Genomic DNA, 27,631 nt, shown 5'->3' with positions numbered 1-27,631 from the left:
ATATAGGGTCTATCAGAGAGTATAAAGTGGCACAGATTTCTATAATCTCTAGACTGAAAATTTCCACGAGTTGGGCGGCAAAGCACGGGGAACATCAACTACAGGCAAAAAGAGTACGCCATACGTGTGTCTTTATAAGTTCCGAACATTTCTTATCATTTGTAGAAATGGCGAGATCATGCTGACCAGATGGTTGCACCAACCCAAAGAAGATTCAACGAGCCTTTTCATGTTTAAGTATGCATTTTGATGTGTGTGTGTGTGAGTGCGCGCGCGCTTTATAAGTGAATCTCGTCACCAATGTAAAGGATTTAATACGAAGCCACTTATTATTTTCTAACTGTAAACTCTAAAACTACTTATTATTGACTAACTCTAAAACTACATACACTGTACTCAAGGGGCACAATCTATCAGAGGGGTTGGCTGCCTCCCTTGCTTCCGACACCGCTGCCTATAAAGCGATGAAGAATTTACATAACAGAAGCTTATTGTATATTTCATTATAATTATTGTTTTAAGAATATTGCCTACTTAAACAGTGCATTATAATCAAAATGATTTTTCACATGCAATTTCAAATTACATTCAGATTCATCGCCGAGGGCTTTGTGGTCTATGTCACAGACTTGTATATAAGTCTGTGGTCTGTGGACTCTATGATCTTGGAATGAAGGTCAGAGAAAGGGGACGATACTCTATAGAACTCTCGGGCGCCATGTTTATCGAAGGATGTAGTATTTGGTAAGGAAACTTTTAAGTACTGTTTAAATAAATGTTAATGACTTGTTTTAAAAAGTCTTTGCTTATATTGTATATTTATATTTTATAGTTTTGATTCACTGGTGCTTTCGAATGCGTGAGAATAATATTGATGGAGATAGCATACGACAATACCCATCTGCATCAGCAAGGCGCTCTTTCCGGCGCTTCGAAAGAATTTTAGCGCTGATGTTATCGGAAGCAATAGTAATGGTATTGCATCTTTATTTGCTCATATATCATCGATTTTTACCGTGTTTGTGAAGTGGGGATTCGTGCATAACGACTAACGAGCAAGAACTCTTGACATTAGTGGGAATAATGCGAACACCGACGCGATTGTGATATCACGCGAGTTACCGTTCTTGTTCACGGTATTGCACTGACAGCCAAAAAACAAGTTATCTTTTACATTGTATTGTGATTGGAAAGAAGATTTACGCTGATAAATCCTGTCCAGAACTAAATTACCTCATGAAAGTTGCTGTCTTCCTATTTGATTATTATATAAATATAAATGCTTTCATAATAATTAAATGGCAAGTGACATGCAACACTTCAAGTAGGATCTAATTGGGGAGTAATTATGTACTTGTTACTAAGTAAGCTTTGAGTAAAAATATTTGCTTATTGTTTTATTGTATTATATATTGTTTTATGCTTTTGAATGCAAAAGTTTGTTATTTCAGAAAGACTTTTGGTAGTGCAATTTCTTTTAAATGGATAGGAATTGTTATTACATTTGGAGAATGTCTTTTTCTTGATTGATTTTACAGTGTTCTTACAACCAAAAGTCTGTTTTAATCTTTCCCTTCTCCTGCAAAAGCCTGCTCTAGTCTAGACAGACTAGAAAGTAAGATAATTTTTACTCATTCATAAAATCTCTTTATTATATGCTTGTCATGTCTTGAATAAACATGGGGTGGAAATTCTTAATTCTTTGAGTTTCATTTTTTTTATAACAGAAATATTACTTGATTTTTTTTCTACTGTGCAGTGTTTTAAGCTCATACACAATGTAAATTAATGACACAATGTTTATTATTTACAGAATTGTGTAGAGTATTTTCTTTCTGGTGTTAAAAATTATTGTATCACTTCCAGTAGCTTTGTTTTTAGTCCAAAGTAGTATATGGCAACATCTTATATGACTTGTGACTCATTGTCGCAAAAGTATAATGATAAGTAATGCTGCAGCAATAGAGCTTGCGACAATGATTGTTTGGCATTAAACACAATCATTGTTGCAAGTTCTATTGCTGCAGCATTATTTATCATTACATTTTACCTTAATCACAAACTTTTAGAATATGTACATTCTTAATTTATTATTTTCCTTTTTGAAGCTGTGTTATTACATCCTGCAAAAAGCCAGCATGTCCAAAAAACGGCCTGCAGAAAGTGGATGGGAAAGGTATTCTGCCGATTTTGTTTAGACTCATCATAGTTTTATTAAGTTTAAATAGTTTCTGCTGTTCATTAAAATTGATAGTTAGATTGCTTATGTCAGAATAGTATTTTGTTGCTTCCCTTTTAAAAGAACATCCCTACTTCTATTAACATTTGTTACATTATTTCAATAATTTTGCTTTATCTAAAATATGTAACTATTAAATTTAATCAGTATTACAAAGCTTCACTACCAGTCACCTGTCAGAAACCATAATGTTACTTTACAAGAGATGGTACTTTAAATGTTTTTCTTCTGTATCTTATTATCATTGTGAAATAATTTTCCTTTATAGTGATGAGGATGACTTGCTGACCGATACAGGCATAAGTGCCTTCAGAGTAAGTGACACTATTCTGTGACAAGAAACACAAAGAATATTTTGATATAGAAATGACTTGCATGATAGCTCGATTACCAGCCTCCTCACCTCTCTCCTTTCTTTTCCCTTTAAGGTGGCAGCAATTTTCTTTCATAAACTTAATTTGTTTGCACGTCGTACAGTGATTAGCAGACATTTGTAGAATTTTGAATATTAGTATTTATTGTGATTTATATGTATTTTAATTCATATTTAAATCAGTACTTTGGAACAACAAAATGCATATGTAAATTATATACTTTCTTGAATCATTCATAGTGGTTAGCATTTTTTGATTGATAAGCACTGATCAAAGAAGGCCACGCTATTTTTGTGTAAGTGCATGTTTTAATGAAACTTTTTTTTAATAAAATAAATATAAGAGAATCTAATGGCTTTGTGTGTGGTGCCTGATATGTGTAAAGTGATCAGTATTTATATTTGTTCAGATCTGTTCATTTGTTGACCAGTTTTAATCATGTTAATTATTTATTTTATGTTGTAGCATGAAGATGTGGATGAGTTAGATGAAGATGCTCTATTAGGAATGGATGATGGCACTCATGCACAAGGTGTTGGGTATGTATAATTTCTGCTTGAGTACCTACAAATTCAGAAAGGCTAAAGAGGGCTTGCACTCCTCTGTTTTTGGTTGTTTTTTTTTTTTTTTTTTTGGTATATGGGTACTTCTATTTCATGTACTACCTAAAACATTAAAAATAAATTTTTATGTGATATTAAAACTTATACTTTATTTACATATGTTTGTGTGTGCTGTTGAATTCTAGAGATTGTGACTATTGTGCAATAGTTATCGAGTTTCCTGTTTGCAAACAAAGAAAGAAAGCAGGGGAAAGGATGGGATGTAGCTGTGTTTGCTTTTTAAAAAGAGTAATCAGTCTTCAGGCTGTGTTCTGTTCATTTGTTACTTAATTGTGTTGTTTAGCTGTTTACTGTTGTCAGTGTTAAATAATTTTGGCTTTTTAACTAATGTGTTGATGCAGTTGTAAAGAGTTTATTTATTTCTTGAAAGGTTTTCTTGCAGATTTGAAGAGCAAGGGCAATATGGAGATGGAGAGGTGAGTATGAACAAAATCTGTTTGTGGGATCCAAACCCAGCTATCCCTTAAGATAACAGAGCAAAGCTTGTAAAGGGGATTTAATTGAGATTTTCATTCTTAATATTGAAGATATTGCAGTTTTGTCTTGCGTTGGTTTCAGCTTATCACGAACTCAATATCTGTTAGTGTGCATTCAGATAAGTTGCACTTGTAAATTTTATTGAATGTCTTGTCTTAATTCTTAAGAATTTATTTTCATTATTTGACACTTTTAGGAGATGCTAGAGATTCAGGTGAAGGATGATGAGTTGGATGAGGAGTTTGTGGTAGATGAAAAAGAAGAGCAGCTAGATTACTATGATGACCAGTACCAGGGAGATACATCATACTCTCATATGACAGAGGAAGGCCAGGAAGGTGCACAGTATGAGCAAGAGGATGCAGAGGGTTCTTATCTACATGAAAATGTTTCACAAGAAGAGGGTTCTTTCCATCATGAATCTCAGGATGTCTTTCTGAACGAGTCTAATAATTCAGATGCTTCATTTCAGAATGAGTCTCAGGATGCTGAGGCTTCATATCAGAATGAATCCCATGGTGTGGAGGTCAGTAGTAATAGTGTATTGCTTTAAGGGGAGTTAAATCATAGGCTTTTCCTATATGTCAATATTTTGCTTCCTCTTTGAAGTTGAATATTGTTAGATTATTTTTTTTTGTAGTGGGAAGCTTGTTGTTTCTAAATTAAATATTGCAGTTGTGTCAAAGCAAAAGCTACATAAAGCTTGTTTAGGTGCCATGACACTAATATTTTCACTAACAATTTCTTAACTAATATTTTACTAACAAGAATCGCACAATACTAAATAGTACTTTTGTTATTCAGGAAGAAAGACATGAAGAAGAAGAGGCTAAGCTTGAAGAGAGTGACAGTGATGAAAGTGGAGATGAAGATAAACATAGAGGACGGTTCATTAGTGAAAGGTCAAATATCATCACGTTGAGCAAAGCCAAGTCTCGTACAAATATCCCTGATACTCTTGGTAATATTTCAGTTTATTGATGTCATATTGCATATTCTGATAAAACCATTATGACTTGTTTTTCAGAATGAATTTTTTTTTTACTTGCATGCAGATTGTAATTGAGTTTACATTGTGACTTAATAGGCAATTATATTTGCAGAAGTATCAGGAGAGCAGCAGGAACAACTGAATGTGCTTCAAAGTAATGTACCTAGATACAGAAAGAATCGAGGTGATAATGGCCAGCGTGGTGGGCTACAAGCTTATCAGAGACAGGAAGGACACAGGGGCATGCTTTTTCGAGGACCATTTCAGCAGACTCATCGGCAGCCATTTGGCATTCGCTTGCATCCTCATCCTCAGCAGTCTCTACCAGGACGTCGTCAAGGCCAGCTGCCTCAGTTTGGACAGCCCCTTGGTTTTCTCAGTGATGCCAGGTTGCGCTTTGGCCCTCCACAAGGCTGCCAAGAGGGTGTAAATCTTGGCCGACCATTTGGTGAGACATTTCCCGGCAGTCATACTGAGCCACGGCCTTTGCTTAGACTACCACAGCAGCATGGCAACCGCATCCTCTTGCCTAACCAGCAGGGAGGATTCAATATAGTACCTCGCCAGCACATGGGTGGCTCTCCTCTTCTGCCAGGTCAGGTTCCCCCAGGCACGCCAGCACCAGTGCACCCTCAGCAACCCTTACTTCGTTCTCACCAAGAATCTGATCCTCCTCCAGTCTCTATGTTCATGCCTCAGCAGCGGCTTGGTGTTCCAACAGCTGCACCTCCCAGATCACACAAGATTCACATCAATCCCAACTTCCGTGGCCCAGTGCCAGGTGCTGTAATGGCATCTCACCCTGTTATACAAATGCAGCCTGAGCCAGCATTCTCCCAGCCTGGTGTTCAACATTCATCAAGGCTTCAAACACCTGCTGTGGTAAGGGTTTTTTTTTTTTTTTCTTTTAAAGAATGCAGGATCTTTTGTGACACGATTGCTTCACAAGGTGCACACTTTCTTCATTTTTGTCCATAGTTATGCTGGTTCTTGTGTTGCAGGAACATATCACATGTACATATTACAAATTATGTGCTTTCCTATTATGATTTGAAGTCTGAGAGTGATACAAAGAACTGTTGTTTTAGAGTTTTCATGTCTCAGTGTCTCCATGAGGCTTACAAGTCATTGTTAATTTATTTATAACCTAAAAGCTAGTTTAAAAAAAATTATTTTATTACAAGATTCTTATTCCCATAATTTGAACTTGTAACTCCCTTATTTTCAAAAGAGGCAAGCTTTTAAATGTTGACATTCTACCTTTTGCAAAAGTGGTCTATATATGTGGATTTACTTGGATAATGTAGCTTACCAGATTTTTCAAAGGTTGTAATCCTCTATTAATAGTTAATCAAGCTATCTCTGGATTTCATACATTTTCATTAATAAACATTAATGTTGAAGTAGTATGGGAAAGTCTGAAAAAGATTGGAGTAAAAGGTATTTGTAATTTTATTTAAAAGCTTTGGAGATCTTCAAACCTAACAAGTCTTTTAGAAAATGATAATGCCTTTCATGTTCCAGGTGTCCTCTAGTGGCCCAATGCTGGTAGAGCTGACACATCACCAAGTTTCTCAACAACAGCTGCTGCAGGGACAGCCCCGGCAAGGCCCTCCATTTGGCCAGTTGTTTCCCCAACAGGGTCCTCGAATGGCTGCCCCAGGCCTTGGTCAGAACTTTCCTCCAAACTCACAGATAACTCGCTCTAGTCTTGGCCAACAGCAGCAAGGATTTTTACGTACATCTGAGGAAGGTGTGTTTGTATATACAGTGGAAGCTCGGTTAACGAACTTAATCCGTTCTGGAAAGCTGTTCGTTATCAGAAATGTTCGTTATCCGAAACTATTGTTTCCATAAGAAATAAAGGAAATAGATTTAATTGGTTCCCAGCCCCTGTTGACTCGCTAATATTTGAAAGTTACAGGCTATATAGGTATTTGTTTTAATGAGAACAGTTAAAATGCAATATCAATGGAGTTAAACATAAAAACATTAACGAAACCATTTAAACATCAGAAAACTTGCCGTTTTGACGGCGTGGTTGGAAGCAGGTGTGGGGAGGAAGGGGTGGAATTACTGATTCCCCCTCCATGAGCACACTTGACATCATAAAATCGGGGGTAACTTCCTTTTTCTGTTGCTTTGAGGTTAAAGGAAAAAAACTTGTCCAGTGTCTGTTCCTTCTGCCTTTTTTGTAAAACTCTTCGGTAATACGACATCACATATCCGACAGATGCATGCCACCTTCATACTTTGAAATCATTTCCTTTTTCAATTCATTTGTTGGCCGCTTCCTTGTCATTACCTCACTACTATTAATTGCTCTTAATCTTCTTTGGAGCCATTATTGTGGATTATCTTATTAAAATAAAGCAAAACAATCACTAAATAAGAAGGATGCACATAGATAAGGAATGACCGATCATAACTGTGTCTCGAGTGTGAATGATGACATGATGGTCGGTCACGTGTGCTTCACGTGGCTGTTCGTTATCCGAAATTTTGTTCGCTATCCGAGACAAACTTTTAACGAAATTTCTGTTCGTTATCCGAAATATTCGCTATCCGAGGCGTTCGCTAACCGAGGTTCCACTGTATATATATTTTGTTAAATTATTTGATTACAAAGAACCTTAGGAAGGATTAACGTAAATAGTTGCTTCTCTGGTTCTAGTAAATAAATGCTTGAAAACCTTGTGGGCATCTACATAGTTTCCTTTTTCAGTCACAAAAATTGAGTTTATTTCAAGGTGATGCACATGGAATATGCCAGTCACTTAACATTTAGTTACTGAAGAAGGCATGTGGACACACGACAAAAAGCTCCTAGGAGTGCTACCTTTTTTTGTTGAATATAAAGGTTTTGTTTTTCATCCATCAGTTTACTTGTTCTTTATAAATTTGCAGACATCATTCGAGGTCAGGGAGGAGCTGGATTGTTACCAGAGCCTTCTCAGTTTCCACAAAGCCTGTTGCATCTGTCTCATGGCCTATCCACATCTCATCATCTACACTCTCCACCAGTACAGCAGCACCAGGTAACAACACTGTCTTGACTTGTAGATGGCACTGGATAATCATCGTTAATAAAAAGTTCAGGAGTACAAACATTTTTAAAATTGCCTAAAATAGAAAAGTTATAATTTTGTATAATTAAATATTTGTGCATAGAAGCAAATTGCATGAAACAGATTATGTGTTTGTCTTAAAAACACACAGTAATATATGACTTCACTGATGCCTATCACAAAAAAAGTTTTAATAAACTAAGGTTTCTTCCCTTTATAACACACCACTAATAGCAAAGTACTGGCATCATTTCAACTTCTGGAGGATTGGCTGGCCAAACACTTTTAATGCAGCAACAAAGAAGGCAAATGCTTATAGCCAGAAATCAGAGGAGGATGGCTGTTCAGCAGAGAGTGCCACAGAAACAACAAACAGTGATGATGGCAAAGTGAGCTGTTTCTCTTTAATGTTTTTTTCTGTTATACTGCTGTCATTGAAACTTGGCTGACTCTTATGGTCATAACTCATTTCAAATTGATACAGTTTTATTTCTCATTCCAAAAGACTTATTTTCTATTTTTGTTTGCTTGCTTGTTTGTTTTTTTGGGTGATGCTAGAAATATTTTATGAACATGGGTAATGATTACTAAACCAGTGTCATCAGTTCAACTGCTTCAGGGAAAAATCGTTATATTTTTGTTGTCGTCATTTTTCTGTGCCGTAAACTTTTAATGTGACTTACTTGAAATTATGACTCAAAAATGTGAGAAAAAAAGCATGTAAAGCCATTTATGCTTTCTTGTGTAGGAAACTTACACATCAGGCCCGCATTATCCAGCAAACAAAGGCCACAGCAAACAAGAACATAACTGTGGTGCCACTTACACCTCACAAACGGCAATCTACAGAGAGCAGTGCTGAGATTATTATTCCTCCTAAAGTAGCTCGCATAGCTGAGCCTGCTGAGGTGGAGGTAAAATATGTATTGACATTTAATGTCTGCTCTCCTTAAATATTGTTAAATGTACAAACCTTATTTGATCTCAAGTAACATCAACTTTGTGCCACCTCCTCCACAGGCATGAAGTATAATTAACATCCTTACACTGCTGTGAAAAAATAATTTAAGGTTAAAATTCATAGTAGAGCCACTTTTTTGTAAGAAAATTGGTTAACCCCCCCTTCCCTTTTATATAATATACCATGTGTTCTGCTCATTCAGACAAATTACCATGCTTCTGCATAAAATTATGCAATTTTTATAACATCATACACTTGGACTTCGATAAGTCGAACTCAAAGGGACCCAAAAAAAAATTCGACTTACGGAGTTTTTGAGTTAGGGAAAATGGCGTAATAGGTGCAGGTATTTGGCTGGGAACTAACAATTAATTCTATATAGGGAGATTTTCGACTTAGGGAAGGTCGACTTATTGAGGTCCGACTGTATCTTGTACTGCTGTATTTTCGACCCATGTGATAAACAATGACCTGTGCAGTGGGCAGATAAAATAGTAAAGCTGTTTATATTTTTGTTCCAGGAACCTATGGACGAAGAGCTGAAAAGAGGCTTGGAAGAACAAAAACGCAAGAGAGAAGAGATCAGAAAGAGGAAGGAAGAAGCACGCAAACGTCAGGCAGAGATACGGAGAAAGGAGCTTGAGGAGAGACTGGCTAAACAGGGTGAGTCTCTTGATTGATGAAGAGAAGGTTGGATATAAACAACATTCAAGAAAAAATATTTTAGTCTGCAGAAATGATGTAACAAAATGGTAACATTGGTACCTGAACACTCAAACTGCTCTGATTTCAAACATTTCGGTCTTCAGTAAATATTTTCAAAAGAATTTCAGCTCTCAATTATGTTCTCGACACTCGATCATTGTGTTGAAACCCATATGATACAGCATGCTTACCCATCACGCTTCAAAGTGAGGGAAAACCAGTTCCCACAATGCTTGTCCTTTTTCCATTTATTGCTACTTTCCTGCTCATCATCTTTTTGCCAAATCACAATACTCTCAGTCCTTGTTACTTGGTTTCTCTTTGCGTTTTCAGTATGGTTTTTAAAACTCATGTTTGTAAATTTACAGAAGTAAATTTCATTGTTCGTGTTCATGGCCTTGCCCCAATCTGTCTGAGCTTGCGTTGCCATATCAGCCTTACAGGTCAGTTTGCTCAGCCCACATCGGTTTTCTCTCTGTTCCATATATCAGACTGGCGACATTCAGCCATTGCTCTTTCTCCTTCTCTAACCCCAGTATTTAGAATGACCTGCTTCCATCTCTTCAACACTCCTGTCTGCGTTCCTTCATGTTCTTGTAGTTAACTGGTTCATACTCGTGGTGCTTGTTTGTGCTCGATTGTGATGTCTACATCACACGGCCTCTTTCCCCACTTCCTCTGGTCTCTTGTGAAGTGCATCAAACTTGCCTCCCCCAATCCTTTTATCATTATTCATTATTAAGTAAAAAAGAATTTCTTTTTAGATTTCTCTTAATGAATGGAGTTTCATAGATTTTTTTGGAAAGAGACTTAAGGAAGACAAGTTGTAATTAGATGTTTGAATGAAGAAAGGGGTAGGGGAGAATATAAGTTGCATCTCTTGGCATTATAAGAGATTAGAGAGAGTAATGTGTGACAACTATTAATCTCAAAGTAGTTTATGGTGCAGTACTGTATAGTTTTCTTTATAAATAATAGCTTTTCAAGTAATGTATGACAACTGTTAATCTCAAGGTAGTTGATACAGTACTGTAAATTCTGCTAGATGCATAATAGCTGTTTGAGATTTCTTTCCTTCTGAAAGTTACTGATAACTGGTGTGTGTGTGTTATAACATTGCAGGTCTCACAATTGATGACATTATAGGGGATAACCCTGATCAAAAGAATGAAGCAGAAGCAGCTCCACTCAAAGAGATGACTGGTACGCCTACTACACCAAAGGAGAGCCAGACAACTGAAATTGAGGGTGCACAACCTATTACCACCCTGGTTTCCAGAGGCACACAGCAGCACACCCAGAGACGTATGTCAGCTGGCAACCAGCCTCTCAGGCCACCAGTGAGACTGACTTCTACCAAGAAGGTAGCTGAGATGAGATGTCTTTCTCTGAAGAGAAATAGCAATAATGGAAGCAGTATTCAGCTGTCTCAAACGACTTTCATGGCAGAGCAAGCTGACGCCTTGCATGGGCAGATCCATCCTCAGCCACCACACACACAGAGATTGGCAGGTCAACAGCCACAGGTTGGTTTGAGAATGCACCAGCAAGCTACAAGGATGCAACAGCAGCAACAACAACAGCAGTCAGTGGCAAAAATGCAGCAGTCAGAAAGTCCAAAAATGCCACAGCAGCAGCATGTGAGACCCAGACTGCAACAACAACCTAGATTGAGAATGCAGCAGCAGGGCCCAGGTGTTCTAGGACCACGTCCTCACTTGCAGCAGCTGCAGCAGCAGTCTCTGCACCATTTCCAGTCAGGAGAGTCACTTGCAATGAATCCATCACCAGGCCAACCTCAGCACCATTTTGGGCAGCATCTACCATTGTCACCATTTGGTCATCACCAACAGCACCACAGTGGTGAAGGACCATTTACAAGAACTGTTCCCCCAAACACACACCAGCAACAATTCCAGCCACACCAGCAGCCCCACTTAAGTGTACTCCAACAACATCAGATGCAGGAAAATCTTCACAGACCAGGGGAATTTCCTCAAGCAAACTCATTTGAACACATAGGCAGAGGTCAAAGTTTTCAGGGCAATAGAATGAGGGGGAGAGGTAATGCATCTCGAGGTAGGGGGCGTAATGGCAGAATAGAGGTTCTGCGACAAAGGTATGGACAGGGTCCAGCGCAGGGCAATATTTCACTGAATGAAGTCCCTGCTGGCCAAGCTTTTAACAGAGTCACCAGGCCATCTTCACAGTCTCAGCAATCTGCCAGGACAGTCATTTCTAGTAAAGTTCAAGGTGCTGCTTCAGCATGTGTTCCTAGTCGGACGGTTATACCTTTGGGTCACCAGCCTCAGGGAAAACGACAGGTGGTGAAACAAGGGGCCATGATGAAGCAGACTGCTGCACCTCAAGTAAGCAGTTAATTTGGACATTACTGTAATATTGTAATAAAATGATCTTTCCAGATTAGGCTCATTTTGTGGAAGCTTTATCAATATCATCTTGTTCTAATTTCAGAAAGTTGTGGCAGGTCCCAGTACTCTACAAAAAGTCTCAATTGACAATCTCTCTGTTTCTACAACAGCCCAAGAACTAAAGGCATATTGTGAAACAGTTGGACCTATTGAAGTAAGGATTATATTGATCCATGTGTACATTTTTGTATGGATTAAAATATATAGGACTGATAAATATGTATCATTCTTGTTTATTTACCTATTCATTCTTAGTAACTCAACTGCAAGCAGTTTTTCATTTTTTTAGGGTTATAATAGGTTCTGGTTCACATGCCTTCCCGCTGGTGAAAAGTGGGTTACTGCACACAAAAAAACAATGCTCGTTTTTTAAGTCAAACAAGCAACAGAAATATTACATTTGAATCACAAGAAAGAAAAACTTTGCATCAGTTGAATAGAGTATGGTTTTGCTATGTGCTGCTGAAAGAATCATGTATTTTGTGAGAATAAATGGTACCCAGCATAAAACTTGGTAATATTGCAATGGCTGTTTTCCATACACCACGTAATGCAATTTGATGGTTGGGTTGGTATTTGTGCTCTCTTGTTCAACCATTCGCATCAATATAATATATATTTTTTAAATTAAATCTGCAAAGATTGGTGGAAATGCCTGTATTTTTTAAAAATAAAATTTAACTTTTCTAAAGCATGATTAAAGACAACTCAAAATATCAATCAGCTTTTAAAGTGATGTAACTCAAAACATGTGCAAAGTACCATGCAGTCACTTAGTTTTACATGAAGAAGCATTTTCTGCTGAATCATGGGATGTAGTACTAGCTCTCATTCACAAGCGTTTGCATCAATAGCAATATGGAGACTGAATTAAGTAAACAAAGATAGGTGGAAATGCCTATGTTTGCTAATTAAATGTAACAGTTCTAAAGCTTAATAAAAGACACCAAATATCCATCAACTTTAAAGTGATGTACTCGAAAGAAATTTTTTTTGCATATGAAATTGACAGTTTTAATTCAGGTTAAAAGATACATTTAATTTTTATTTTTATTTTATTTTTTTTTTTGGTTTTTTCGGTCAATGTTTAAAATTTGAACCAAATTTGTCCAGTAGATCAGAAATTACTACTGTTTTAAATTTATTACCCTTCAGCTTCTCATTTTTCTGCCTGAAAGATTGATGATTTTTAATATTTCAAGTTGCACATCTCACTAAAGAAGTTTTGTAAGTTTGTAGAAAGAAATTAAGAGAGTGTAGTATATCATGAAGTAAATATGTTTTTGATGCATTTAGTAAGTCCTTGAAATATGTTTTTCTCATGCAAAATAATGAACAGGGAAATTGTATATTTCCAGATTTTGGCTTGGATTTTTTTTTTTTCAGATTTTCTTTTTCTTCTTTCAAAGATTTCTTTCCTTCAAGAGCTCAACTAGACAGGTATTTTAGTAGATTTTAAAGTGGGTATGATTTAGTCAATCTGGATCTTTTGAAATGAATGAATTAATAGATGGTCTTGTGCTTTGTTAACAGAACAACATTGTCATGCTTGAATCCCAGAGGAAAGCCATCATCACATTCAAGAGTAAAATTCATGCCATGACATTTGTCAAGAAGTGGGATAGGTATAAGATCATTTTCTTGAAAGTTTTATTATTCACCAAAAAGAACTTTATCAGTAAACGTGTTTTTTTCTGTGGTTATTATCCTCTTAATGACTGGCAGATTAATACACACAGTTGTGATGAACAATATTTTGAATGCTTTTAAATTTCATTCCCATTGCAGACTTTGCTTGTTAAATGTACATTACTTTCTAGTTCAAGTTTTAATTTCATTCATTTCTTGATCAGTATCATTTGATAACCAGCTATACTGCTCTGCTGATACTGAAGGGGGGACAAAAATTGAGAGATTCATCAGCTGACAAGACTTGCCAATAAGCTTATCTTGAATGGCCTTAAGCAAGTCTTGGTACAGCCAGTCCATTTTACTTTTAGCCTTCCATTTTCTCTTTTTTCTTTCCTTTGTTGACGTTATTTCCAAGCTATGCTGAAGGATAGTCCTGCCAAGAGTTTCATGTTAGGTCACATGACCAAACCAGACCAGCTTGTGCTGTGTGACTGCAACCAGGAGAGGTTTTTGATGTCCCACAAGGATGGCAACCATGCTTCACACACATATCTCTTGCTATGGCAGTCTGTGTAGGATATTTTGTAGCAAGCATGATAGATTCTGTCCTTTTGCTGTGGCAGGCTTAGTGTGCGGCAGTCCTGATGCAGATTTCTTCCATGCAGTTGTCATCTTTGGAAAGGGAGGTTTATTTCATGTTCTTTTCTTTTTCAAATTTTCTGTTCATAAAGTTCTTTACTCTGCAGTTACCAGTACTGTTAACCATGATTTTAGTCAGCAAAACCATGGATCCTCAATAATACCACTTGGCACACTTTAGAGCAGGCAGTTGACACTTCAGTAATAACTGTTGGCATTCTTGTCCACAGACCAACTCCAAATTTTATCCCAGTAAATAAATTGGTGATGCGCTAACAGCTTAAGATTCAATTTAATTAAATTCAAGAGGATTGTTTCCTAAGTCATCAGAAGCAGCTGAGTCAAAGATTTAGCGAAAGTGACTGTCAGCTCTGTGTAATTTTTTTTTTGTGTGCTCATGACTAGAAAAATGGATGCTTTTGAAGCACCTAGGCATCCGGATGTAGCTGGTTTGGTTGTGGCCGAAACATCTGGGGAGTGCTAAGTTATCTTTCTCGGTTACCTGTGGGAATAAAAGCTATTGGCTAAGGTGAGTTTGTAACTCAGTACACACTCTAGGTTTCTTAGGACCTGTCTTTCGGTTTTCCTAGACCGAATTTTCCAACCATGCTAGCATTTTCTTTCTTCTCCACTGTACTAAATGGCCTTTGTGCATTTACATTTCACCAAATTCTAGCAGCTGACATCTGTCTGGGCCATAATGTCCCACTGGTGTTATTCTAGCTCATTGGTGAGTTCTTTCACCTTGCCTATCTATCTGTTCCTTTTCGTCCATCAGGTTGCACATCAGGCCTCAACCAGAGTTCGCCACCGATGTCGATTGGCTGAAACCTGCTCCAAGTGACCCCATGTCCAGCCCTTTCCTTTCATCTCCCTTTCCACTGTTCTTCTCATTTCACCTTGCCACGTGGATTTAATGTATGAATGTTCCACATTCAAATGTATGTTCCTTCTTGATTCAGCTTAGCAGCTGGTTCATTCTATTATCATTTTAGCAAAATTCAAATCATGTTACAAGACAGAAAAGTTTAATCATCCACTTATGTTGTTCCAGGCGCATGATTAACCTCTCGATTGTTCATGTTACCATGCTTCCATGAAGCCTGCTGAGTAATGCTCTACAACAGATTCCAACATGGACGTGCTGGAAGCAAGTCATAGAAGTGCCACTGTGCTCAACTTGAGGCAAGAGTTTGCTGTGCTGGTATTCCACACATTTTTTTTTTTCATGTTAATTGGAAGCATGAAGTCAGAACATGAATATTCATCTGTCTCTTTGATTATTGCTTCCATTTTGTGTAATGTTATTGCACTTTATTGCTTGGCTATAAATTGTAATATCTTTTAATGACTGAAACTGAAATGGACTAGCTATTTTGTTTGGTCCAGCCATATGTATTTGTAAGAGAGCAACAACAAGTTTGCTGTTTTGAAATTTAGGTCTAAAATATGAACGTTTGTCATATAACTATTGGCAGGAGGTAGCTTCTACAGTTTGTGTCGAATGAAAAACCATCGGTGTACAAACCGTTTGTCTTCAAACAGCAACTTGTTTATAGTTATGAATAACACATTCTGTGTTTGTCTCCTGGGATTTACTTTGATGACTGCATTACATGTGTGGGCAAGATAGATTTTAGATGACTGTACAAGGATAACTTTATTGTGAGTAGAACAAAACTGAGAGGCCAGGTGGTGAAAGAATACAAATTTGTTTCAAGTTTGCCCATGTGGAAGATTCTGTATTATGCTGTTCATATATACATGAACATTGAAGGGGGACATCACAGTTGTGTGGCTTATCTTTACTGTCTTAAAACTGAATAGAGGGAGAGAGCACTAACATTGTTGAGAAGGAAGACTGTGCACTTGGACGGAAAGAACAATACAGACCGCGGAAGATCATGTTGAAGCCATGTGGATTTTGTTTGTAAAATATTCTTTGTAAGCTGCATGGATAACAGTGGATTCTGTCACAATTCTGTGTGGATAATGAAGTTTTCTGAAGGTGTTGGCTAAACTTTGTGGAGAGTGACTTGTGCACCAGGTTCTACCTTAACTGGGTGAACAATGGAAGATCCTTTAGGAACCATACCAAGGGTATCTTTAATGGAGGATTATCTTTTCCAGAGATTGTGTCAAAACACTGTTAGCAATGAAAATTTCAGAAAATCTTTCTCAGAACTCTAACAACGTTTCTGGAGGAATTCTGTGCTATGGGCTGTGCGGATTACTTGACGCCTGGAAAACTACTCCCGTGTGAAGACTGGAACAGTTAGCATATCTTTGACTTTTATCACTAGATAGTTAAGAGTGTGCTGTGAGCCCGGGTAACAGCTGTACTGAACTGACCACTTGGCATTAAATACCCTGAAGCATACAATGAGATAAGGGTGTTGGCTGGTAGTGAGGAACAGCAGGTAAAGTATCCAGCATACATGACCACAACACCTTTGTATGAATGATGTTAAAATGTAGTCTGTTCATGAAATGTCTGCATGACTTTCATTTCTCCAAGCATTACACTTTGCATATGGGGTAACTGTATTTTAGGATGAAATGGCTTGGAATTGGTCAGAGTTCCACAGGAGGTTGGTTTAATAATAATAGTAAAAAAAACTCCCCAAACACTAAATTATATGAAAGGCAAGGGACTTGTGTACAAAGATAGGCCTATAACAAAAGACACTGCACAATCATCAGAATGATGAGAACGGGATGATTATTTACTTGTCTCTTGTTTGCCAAAAGTAAAAGCTTATTTGTGCTGTTTGATCTTGTGTGAGGGAACTGTTGCAGGATTACAATCAGTTTTATCATTGCTTGCTGTTTTTTGCATCTAGCATAGAGCAACCTTTTTTTTTTTTTGACTGGCGGTTTTCCTTTTGGTGTTTGAGCACACTTTCCCTGCCAACCTGTCTTTATTCATTTCATTCTGCTGCTGAAGTTTTGTTTGCATGGTTTTGCTTTTGTTTTCTGGTATTCTTAATTATATATATGTTGCTGATCTTTAGGACTCTAGATTATGGATATCTCATTAACCTAGGCTGTAACAGCAGAATGCATTTTTTTTTTTTTTTGGATCGCCAGGACAGGATTTCCTTATCTAAGGTACTCACCTTTAAGTTATATGATGTATCAGGAATCAAAACATAACTATACAGGTTCTAAGTTTTAATACAAATTAAATATTACAATTATTTGAACATGTTTAGTAAATTTATACAAGTTGTAGTAGCCAGGAACTAAAATGCAGCGCAAGCCTTCATGGTAATTTACCAACCTTTTGACTTTTTAATCTATGCTCAAATCTAAAAATCTTTTTTATACCTTCATTGTCTTTCTTTTGACAATAACTGATGGCAAAAAAAAAAAAATAAACCCCAACAAGCAAAACAGCTAAACAAGTATTTAACAAAGTGTAAATGTAGATAATTAGAAATGCTCTTTTACTTTTGCAGACATTAAGTCTGTATTGATTTCAGTGAGTTACATAAGAGAAATGAAAATGAGGATTTTGCCTGATGGCTTATACCTCTTTATAGCCCTGTCTCAGACAATACAGACCTTTGCATGATTGATCAATGGAGGTAAAAAAAAAACGCCTTTTAGTTTGACAGTAATCTATATTGTGGTGTATGTGTGAAGGACTGGAGTGAATAAGAGGGAGTATGAGTGAGAAGTGTGTGTGCATGTGTGAGGGAGAGGAGAGAAAGAGACTGAATTACAGATTACTGCTGAAGATGACTGAGTTGGGGAATGTGCCATAATTTGTTTCTAACTTGCATTATCTCAATGCACGGGCATTTCTAAAGAAATTGTGCCAGTTAAGTGATTAAAATGGAAGAGTTTATCTGTATAAATGTAATTATTCCATCACAGGATTTGGGGCTTAGTATGATTTTTGTAAAGGAATTTTTTGCACAGGATAGGGCATAATTTTCAAATGATGTAAAGGAAATCATTTCTTCCCATTTTGAACTAACGACAGTCTTATGTGAATGGTCACCTTAGGAACACCACATATATTCATGTCTGTGTTGTTTAACTGCACATAGGTTCTTACATAAAAAAAAACTTTTTTTTTTTTTTAAACACTGTTCAGTGTTGGTTGCTTAACACTTATCATTGTGAAAAATTTGAGCCATCCCTGCTTCCAACAAAGCAACATATAGAAATTGGCACTTGTTGCTATTACATGCCCAGGTTGGTCTATTTGGTCTTAATGATGGGTTTATTTAGGTTTATATGCGTTAAATGCAATATTTTAACAGATAAATGAAAGAAAAGAAAAAATAAATTATGCACATTCAGTATATTTTTGCTAACTACATTTTCTGTTCCTCAAGCAAAACTGTTACATGGTCAGATCATGGTGTTAGTGTTTAATTACTTGCTTGAAAACAGACTGTCATATCTGAAGACAAGAAGTATGAAGAGTCAGTCATGGCTATGCCTGATTCAAGGGAAATTTGTTTTGATAGGTTTCTTTTGCACTTAATTTTTGTGCATTATTTAAAGTATGAACTTCCCCTATAATGTTGAGAACTTGCAAGCACAAAACAACCAAAAAAACCCATCATAGAAAACATTGATTTTTGCAGTTTGGATTTACCAACAGAAAAGCACTGGTTCAAATATTTCAAAGTTTTTAAAAAAAAAACAAAAACAGGCAAAGATCCAAGATATTAAAAAAACCCTCTTTATCCTTGAATTTATGTGACCATTAGCTGGAAAAGGTGATATTCTTTTACTTCATGCAAGTGACCAGCCTCCTGTGGAAACACAAGCCTTACATTGACATGATTCAGACCACAAAGATCATTGGCTAGCCTCGATAGCGTTCATGTGACATCATCAGTTAAAAATTACCCCATGAACACTTCTATTTCAATCTCACTTTTCTGATGTTTCCAGGTTTATCTAATTTAGCTTGTATTGTTAGCCTTATCCTAGGTGATAATGTCTAAGTGGGTGTTTTCTTCAAGATATTCATCAGATCTTGAGTATAGGCATCAGAAAATAATCCTTATTATTAGTACTTTAGTATATATCCCTATTAGATATAGTATCATAAAATATTAACTGGAATATTTAAAATGAAATTAATATGATATTAATGAACTATTTGACATTTTTGTGTCAGTGTCTGATAAAGACCCCTAGCATTTAACAAGGTGTAAATACAAATAAGTAGAAATGCCAGTTGATTTTTGCATCTTGGTTTATGTCCCTTTATATCCCTTTGATAAAATTTGGATGACATAGGCAAGACATAGTAGGAGAAAAGGACAGCATTTTCTTTCTAGTTCCATCTCTTAACATTGGCTTGTTTTGCACATCTGCATGAAAGGTAACATTGAGTCTGAAGCAAATTCATGACTTTTGGAAATTTTTCAGTGACCCAGACTTCTATTTTATGCACCCCATGATATAGGGTGCTAGAGCTTTTCTTAATTCAGAATCGATATGATGGAGAAATTTGAATCATTTGGGTTGATGGAAAGAATCAGACAATCAGAATGTGATTTGCATTGTAGAAACTCAATTTAGTTCTGTAAATAATGAAGAGTGAGGCAAGGAGGCAGACTTCGATGATTAGGTTTCCTCAGATGCTGTGCCTTGTCACTGGTATAAAATGTGACATGAAGAATGAGTAAAGTGACGTGTAGGGGTGGTGGTGTAGAGAGTGCAAGTGAATGCACATACTTGGCTTTATGCATCTTGCCACTTCCATGATGCAAACATAAAGCTTCTGCCATTTCGAGAAATATAGAGAAACAATTTTTATAATATTTTTCTGATTAAGGATGATAAGGATGATAGAGAGTATGTAGCATGAATATATAAATGTTTTTGTGTAGCTTAATATTCTTGTTATTTCATCAATGCATAAGCTGCTGCAGAAGCAGTTTCATCTGTCTGGAACACCCCCGGGAATATGGAACAAGATGCAAGATGAAATAAAAAGATTTTTTTATATAGGAACCATTTGATAGGTGTGAGATCATTGAAAAGATAAATTTCTCTGAAAAAAGAACTCTTCATGGGTATGTTTCAATATTATGATGCCTTTCACCGACTCATCTAGTATTTAAAAACATGCATGCTTCATTTTAAATATAATTTAAGATAACATATATTCTTAATAGGATCATTATAATGTCTTTTATATCTTTTTGGACATGGAAATCAAGAAGCTGTACAGTAGGGTGGAAAGGTCATTTTGAAACTTGATATTTGACATGTTGTTGTAAGATGTGGTAAAGGCATGCAGTGAAGTTATGAAAATATTACAATATGCAAGTTTTAATTGCTAGAATTATGTCTCACGATCAGTCCAACTGTGTGTTTTTCACCTGTCTCAGGCCATTCTCCAGTATCATTTTGTTCCGCATCACCTTCCCCAACCCCTAAACAAGTCCAGGTCCCCCCCCCCCTTTTTTTCTAGGACAGAAAAGCAGATTCAGTACTACAATGTTGATTTCAAAACTTGTTGTTTTACCAGCAGTAGTTGAAGTGCTTATTTTATGGTTCAGCATGATTTGAATTTGTGAATAAATCTTATCAATACTTATGTGGTTTCATTGAGTTCTTGTTAGTTAACCTTCCACCCAGCAGTTAACCCCTCCGTCAATCCTCATTTTCCGTGGTGTTGGTCTGAATGACATGAATATGATACCACTGCATTCAGTGGTCCATAGACAGCTTTTTTACTGTTTAATAACACAAAGGATGAGTTCAGAAACCATGGAAGAGGTTTCATCTTTACCACTTCTGACAAACTGTGTTCACATTTGTACATCTTTGAAGAGATCATTTAAAATGCTTTTAGAAAGTGACTGATGCTTCTGCAGGTTGGTTGTTTTGGAGCACTGGCAAAAACTGAAATATCATTTGGAATGGAGTAATGCCATTAGATAAAGGAATACTGTATAATCACAATATTATGTGACATCTTCGTGGTAAATGTCTCAATATTCTGTGCTGTTTAGATAAAATTAATCAATATTTGGATTTTATATGTTAAGCAAAATTATAAAATGTGCTTTCTGTCAGGAAAATGTGATGCTGTTGCTCAACCTGACTATGCAAACTGCACAAACTAGCTTATGACTTGTGGTGGACTTATTTGTTTTTACTGTCTCTTTTCTCTAATGTTTCATCTTTTTATACATCGTCTGTCACTTTAATTCAATCATGGTTTTTTTTGTGTGGTTTGATATTCATGGGAAAGTATATGCCACTTCAAATACTTCTAGTCAGGTTTCAACTGCATGAAATTTTGAGCAGTCTATTACAATCAATAACTTGTTTACTTGTTTTCATTTAACTGTTAGGCTTGTTTATTTTCAAACAAAATATGTTCCTATAATATTCTTCATGAAAATTTATAGCATATTTATATCTCTTGCTTTAAGCATTCTACTGGGAATGTCAGTAAGACTTGTCATGTCTTTGTTATCAGACTCATGCTACACCTTTCACATTCAGCATACCACACACTTCAGGATTTATTTTTTCATCTACAAAGCTTTTATTTCAAGAAAATATAGCATGAATTTCTTCTTTAAATGTGCAGAATAAGGTTTAGAAGCAGTAGGCATGTTAGTGCATAACAGTTGGGAGGTCCAAAAAACAACAGGGAAAGAGAACCTTCGAATCCCTCAGCTTGGTTCTAATAGCTGCAGCACAGATTTGGAACAATGGGTGCATGCTTTTAAGTCCGGATAGAGATTGTGGTGGTAATGTTGGGAACCAGTCAAATATTCCGTAATGTTCAGGACAAGGATCATCTAATAAAAAGGCATGATAAGATTTTAATAAAGCTTAGTTTGAACTGCAAATAGGTGGAAACATTACATGGTCTTAGCATTGTTGGTTAATCAGTCCAATCACTAACATGTTTTTGATAGCTGCAGCAGGTTCTAGTGTGGAAATCATCAGTATTACCACCAATGTCTGTTATTATCTGGGACTGATTGTTTTTATGGATATTTGATAAAGAGCTTGCCATCAATAGGAAAGTCCAAAGCTTTTTTTGAAAAAGAAATAAGATAATTAATATCAATAAATAGCTCTGCATTTTATATTTTGAACACAGAATATCATCAAAGACATTTTGGATTTTTTTAAAGAACTCTTCAGGAATTACGAAACAGAAAAAAGGCAGTGGCCTACAATAAGGGAGTAGTTTTGCCACTTGCATTTATCTTGCACCCACTTGCACAGACATCATAATCTACCAGAATAAGATGATAGCTTTCAACACTTGAATGCCCATGAGTATTTTCACATGCAGAATCAAGTGACCAAGTGTTAATAAAAAGCAGCAGCAGTAGAATATTGGAGGCATTGCCATGAAGCAGTCATATAGATGTCTTTGTGAGCACAGTTTAGGAGCACATTTTATCTATTTGAAAGCAATTTATCTTTTGGATAATTTTAAAACTGTTTTTATTTTATGGTAGTGTGCCTGAAAAATCTTATACTAGAGGAGTGGAATGTGATTTCAAAACACTTGACAAAAATTTAGATGTACTGTTTTCACAAATTTTGTCGTTTCCTAACTTGATAAATCACTCATACATTCAGCGCTACAACACACAATAGCGACATCTCATTGTGATCAGTTCAACCTTTTCAAAGATGGAACTATGCGTGCATTTTATTTTTCCATTATCATGAGAATAGACTGAAAAGAGTTCTGATCAGATGCAACAGCTTAGTATCGCCATAGGTGAGCTATGATAGCTTCAGGATTTATCTGAAAAAGTTTTGTTTACTGCTGATGTGTTCATATTTGTTATTACCTTGATATGTTATTCTTGGTTCTGTTTTCAGAAATTAACAAAATCAAGATTCAGCAATGTGAAAACTGTTGCTTTTATGCCGTGCTTGTTTAAAATATTTTGGCTACCTATTTGTTTTATTCTCTTGTCATAAATGCAGTTTTGTGAGAAAAATTAGTAGTTAATTCCTTGTTGCTCCTATGAGGAGCATAGGGCCACAAGAGAAAAATGATGTAAACAAATTCTTAACATTTAATATATACTTCCATGCTTCATAAAATATTCCTCCAGTTGTGTATATGTCCTTCGCTCCAACTTATTTAATATACATGGTGCAGGGCAGCAGTTTACACTCCCTGCATGTTAACCTTATCTGTGATATATGAGCATCAGTCACTGAAAGTATTTTATTCTCACAAAGCATTTGTACCTGTTCAGAAATGTATCACAGAACTATGTAAATCTACAGTGTATTGTGCAATGTATTTTTCTGGGAAAAAAATTGCAAATACTTGTTCATCATCTAAGCACCATTTGATTGTGATTGGACCAGGTAAGATGGACAAGAATGGGCCCAATATATGGTCTGAGCTTGAATTGAAATAACAGGAACCAAAAACTGTTTCCTCTCATTTACATCCTGATGGTCTACAGCCCACCTTTTGCAATCCAACTTTTTGTTATTAGTGGAAAAGTATTTGAAAGATATTTATTTTATTTACACAAAATGGAAATGATATATTTGATTGGGTATATTGTTTCACCAGTTTTTACATTTGTTGTTGTGATATGATAGTGACCATTTCAAGTCAGCATTTCAGGTCATATGAACATGGTGCTATCAGTTGTCATGTATGGAGTTATTATATATGGGTGCAGCTCAGGTTATGGAAATCAGTTTTTTTTTAATCATGCGAAATGAAATTTTTAACGTTGGAAGTTCCTTAAAAACCGTTTTTCAAGATTGAAGTTGGACTAGTTATTAAATGGAATATATGAAGGGTAATGACAGCTCACAGTCTTATAATGGCTATGAGCTCTTTTGTTGGTCATTTGCTGTTTCAGTGTCTGTTGGAAAAAATATATGACGACAGGTTATGAGATTATACTTTATTTTTACATTGACTGTTTAGCTATGAGTATTATACTTTGCAGCATTCATGAGTTTTGATATTGTTTTACACCTTTTAAAAATAAGATTTATATCTTTAATGAAATGAAAAATGTAATTGATGATTTTGTTTTAATAGCATTTTTTAATCATTAAAATGCCTTTAAGGCAGACATTTTCAGAAAGATCCAATGTGTTATCAACGCTAGGAACCTGCAATCTGTGATCTTTGTTTGATATGTTTTCAATTCTCCGTTTTGCTAAGTGTTGCATTAAGTTTTTTATTTTAATAATAAATAAGTGGTTTGCAGTGGTATTAACATGCTTAATATAACTTAAAGGAAAAGCGAAAAAAAAAAAGCATTTTAACTGTAACAATATTCTTTAGATATTCTAAAGGCTGTGAATTCCCTTGGTGGTAAATAAGTTACACATCCTACCTCCCTATCATTCTCATAAGCACACCTTTTTTTAATTTAAAATAAAGTCACATGGCTGAGTAAAAGTTTTCTCTGATGGCTGCATTATTGTTATATCATGGTTCTGCCTAAATTAACCCATCTATGTGTTATCTGTTGACCTCCACAAAATGTTATCAAAGCAATTGAAAAACATTAGAACCTCAAATAGTTTTTGTGAGCATCAGCATCTTCGTGAAGTAGTCCATATACTATACCTGGATGTGTAGCTTATTAACATGAACATTTGATAGATAATACAAAGTAAGCATATTGAATATAATCCTGCATTACTGGATTTTTTAATTCCTATAAACTGAACCAGAAAGACTGCACAAGTCACCAGGAAAGAGGGGCCACACCTGCTCCTCCTGCCCCCTTTTTCAGCTATTTTGTTTTCAGGGTTGCACCCATAATTTATTATATCAAAAGGTGAAATTGAATATCTGCATGATGTATCTCATTTTTTTCACCGTGACTAATGATCTCATTTCAGTATTAAGATGGTTGAGCTAATCATATTAATGATTTAATTTGTTTGCAGTAATTCCTTGCTGTAGTGAGGTTTGACTATACTCATTATTTATTAGCATAATCTTGTTTTCAGGAATGCTGGCAGATATGGCTCTTTAGAGCTTGGAACAAATACTTGCTATGGTTTCTCCAGCAGATGTGACATTTTCCTGGATACAAACCTAAAGGTGGCAGCACAAGTAGTAGCCTTGACAACAAAACATTCCCTATTTTCCCCATTGCCGTGTTACTCCCTTCTTTTTAATGTTATGCTTTACTGTGAAATAAGCTTGTGGAGATTGTATCACAGGATGTTTTTAGCACTCTCTCATTGTTTAAACATCATTAAACTATTGTTTGTTTTCCAAGAGTCAAATGTTCGGTACCTCATGACCAAGCATTTGATGTTAAAGCCCTGTCTAGGTTCTTGATGCAAGGCACCGCGGGACCAAGCGTTTTGTGTTGAGCCTTGTAGGACCAAGTAGATGTGTCATTCTTGACGGTTAGCAGATCAACAATAAGCGCTTGAGATAATGAGAGGCTGTGCGCGAAGGGGCCAGAAACATCCGTGGTAGGTAGCAGGAACGAACAGTGTTTGCGTGTGAAGGATAGGGGAAGGTGCATAGATGCACTGTGGCGACTGGACTCTCGTATCTCTGACTACCAGGCTAGGCAACGCTGTGAAAAAAGCTTGAACCCCAGCATCTCTCTACTGGAGTGTGATGCAGCTCTAAACATTGTCTGAACTCCTTATCACTGATCCAGCGTTTTCGTGACCACATGGCTGACATGTTCACACAGATTGTGGAAACTGATATAGGAAAAAACCAGTCTTTTTCGTGCTTAATGTTGAGTTTAAGACCGTGACTAACCCTAGCGCTGTGGTCAATGATACCACTTTCTGCGAGTTTATTTTTCTTGACCAACACCCCTTCCCCGCTAACCACGCCCATCACCTGGAATGGGAGAGCTTACAGTTGTCAGGAGGAATGGTTTTATGAAGGACAGGATGTTTCTTAAATGAACAGGTGATTGGACTGACCAGTCTTGTTACTTTACCAGGGATTGCAGTTCTGAAGCGAGAGTAAGTCGTTTCCCCAAAGTCGGAAAATGAAAATATTGTTTACGTACTTAAAAGGCGATGCCTCCGCCTCCTCATTTTGTTTTCATTCATTATTTCCTGTGGCTGCCCTTTACAAGCGAGTGTCCTTTGATTGCAGCTTTCCGACTACCAAAGGCCGACAATTATCTTTGCTAGAAGTGATCAGGGCAGTGATAGACTGAAAACTCATTGTTGACTTTTATGACGACGTGTACTGATAACAGCATCACGTTCTCCCAGGCAGTGCAGGCGGCGTTTGAGTGGCATAGAGGCCCAAGGCAAGCCAAACAAGTCTCCCCTCCCCCTGTCAAAGCCATTTCCGCGTCCGGTAACAAGAACCAAGCTTGTGTAGTGCTGAAAGTCTGGAAAAAGTGGGAAAGTCAGGAACTGTTGGAAGACTTTGTTTATATGCCGAAAAACACGGGGTATTGGGAAGGGCTTGTAATTCATCGTTTCATGCCGATTTCAATAGAAGAATCAGTTCTGAGATCCTGGACCTCTGATCCGCAGCTATGGCAGCCAGATGGTAAGGACTTAAGAAAGCCAGAAATTGGGAGCTGCAAGTATGTAGGTCAGAAATTGAGTGTTGTCATCCCTTAAGCCAACAGAATTTGGTCTTGTTTTGACATCTTTGTTCAGCAGACCTCCTTCCCCTCTTTGGGTTGTAAAATTGCTTTCATGTATACCTCTGCTCCTTCCCCATATACCCTTTTGTCTAAGAGCAATGACATGCTGAATGATCTGACTGCAATTCTTTCTTTGAAGTAAAGTATTGTACAGGAATATCCCGTTGTTCCTGCTTCCGGACGAAACGTGTGTATGGAAGACCTTTTCCACTAATGGAACACAAGAGTAACATCGACTGTGGTTTTCAATGAGAATTTGTTTTTAATGCAGTTACGCTGAAGGATAGTTCCAGTCATCTTGATTCTTAGGAGCATATTGATGTCGATGTTTAGGATAATATTGGTCTCTTTTGTCTCTTTTGTCTCTTTTCTTCCCCACAGATTCGTCACGAAGGACAACAGCGTACGGTGATGTTCCATGTTCTTCCCTTTTCCGCTGCTTTTGGTGTATTTGTGCATTTCATTTTTCTAACTGAGAACAAAACATGTTTTTCCCTTTCAGAACAGAAAATTATGGAGAGAATGAACAGAAAGTGTCATAAAACTTTATTTGTTTTGTCCAATTTTAGTTATATATTTTATATATCTACACGGGTGAAATGTTTTGTCTTTTTGCATAATTTTATTTTGTTACACATAAAAGAAGCAAGCGCCGCTTTACTTAAGGCGTTGTTGCATCACAAGAATGTTTGCGACCTATTCATGGATCTCGAGAAACCATTTCCTTATTGGGAAAGACATTTTCTACAGAAAAAGACTATTTCAAAAAACTCTGTTCAGTGAAGTGAGATATGTTTACTGAAAATGTTTGAAGATCAAGCTGGAGTAATTGAAAATACGGATGAAAAAAGATTCAGCTTTTGTATTAAAATTTATTTTGTAAAGGAA

At 36.5% G+C, this 27,631-nt stretch overlaps 1 protein-coding gene across 2 annotated transcripts; it reads left to right on the top strand.

Annotated features, from left to right (window-relative positions):
* The first annotated feature begins 667 nt into the window (after positions 1-667).
* Positions 668-27,631, top strand: LOC112564672 (RNA-binding protein 33-like). 2 transcript variants are annotated; one of them, XM_025239650.1, is made up of 18 exons: positions 668-744; positions 1,539-1,615; positions 2,109-2,176; positions 2,508-2,553; positions 3,079-3,152; positions 3,619-3,652; positions 3,910-4,239; positions 4,518-4,674; positions 4,817-5,586; positions 6,229-6,457; positions 7,612-7,742; positions 8,007-8,161; positions 8,521-8,686; positions 9,255-9,396; positions 10,561-11,807; positions 11,914-12,024; positions 13,404-13,495; positions 15,196-27,631. In XM_025239650.1, exons 3-18 carry the CDS (start codon positions 2,139-2,141, stop codon positions 15,239-15,241), a joined length of 3,768 nt encoding a protein of 1,255 aa, XP_025095435.1. In that variant the 5' UTR covers positions 668-744; positions 1,539-1,615; positions 2,109-2,138; the 3' UTR covers positions 15,242-27,631. The 2 variants fall into 2 exon arrangements, with proteins under 2 accessions (XP_025095435.1, XP_025095434.1); XM_025239649.1 differs by having other exon boundaries at positions 3,607-3,652.

This window comes from Pomacea canaliculata, linkage group LG5, assembly GCF_003073045.1.
Source record: "Pomacea canaliculata isolate SZHN2017 linkage group LG5, ASM307304v1, whole genome shotgun sequence".
In the NCBI taxonomy this organism is placed as follows: Eukaryota; Metazoa; Mollusca; class Gastropoda; order Architaenioglossa; family Ampullariidae; genus Pomacea; species Pomacea canaliculata.
This window is presented reverse-complemented; position numbering and strand designations above follow the sequence as displayed.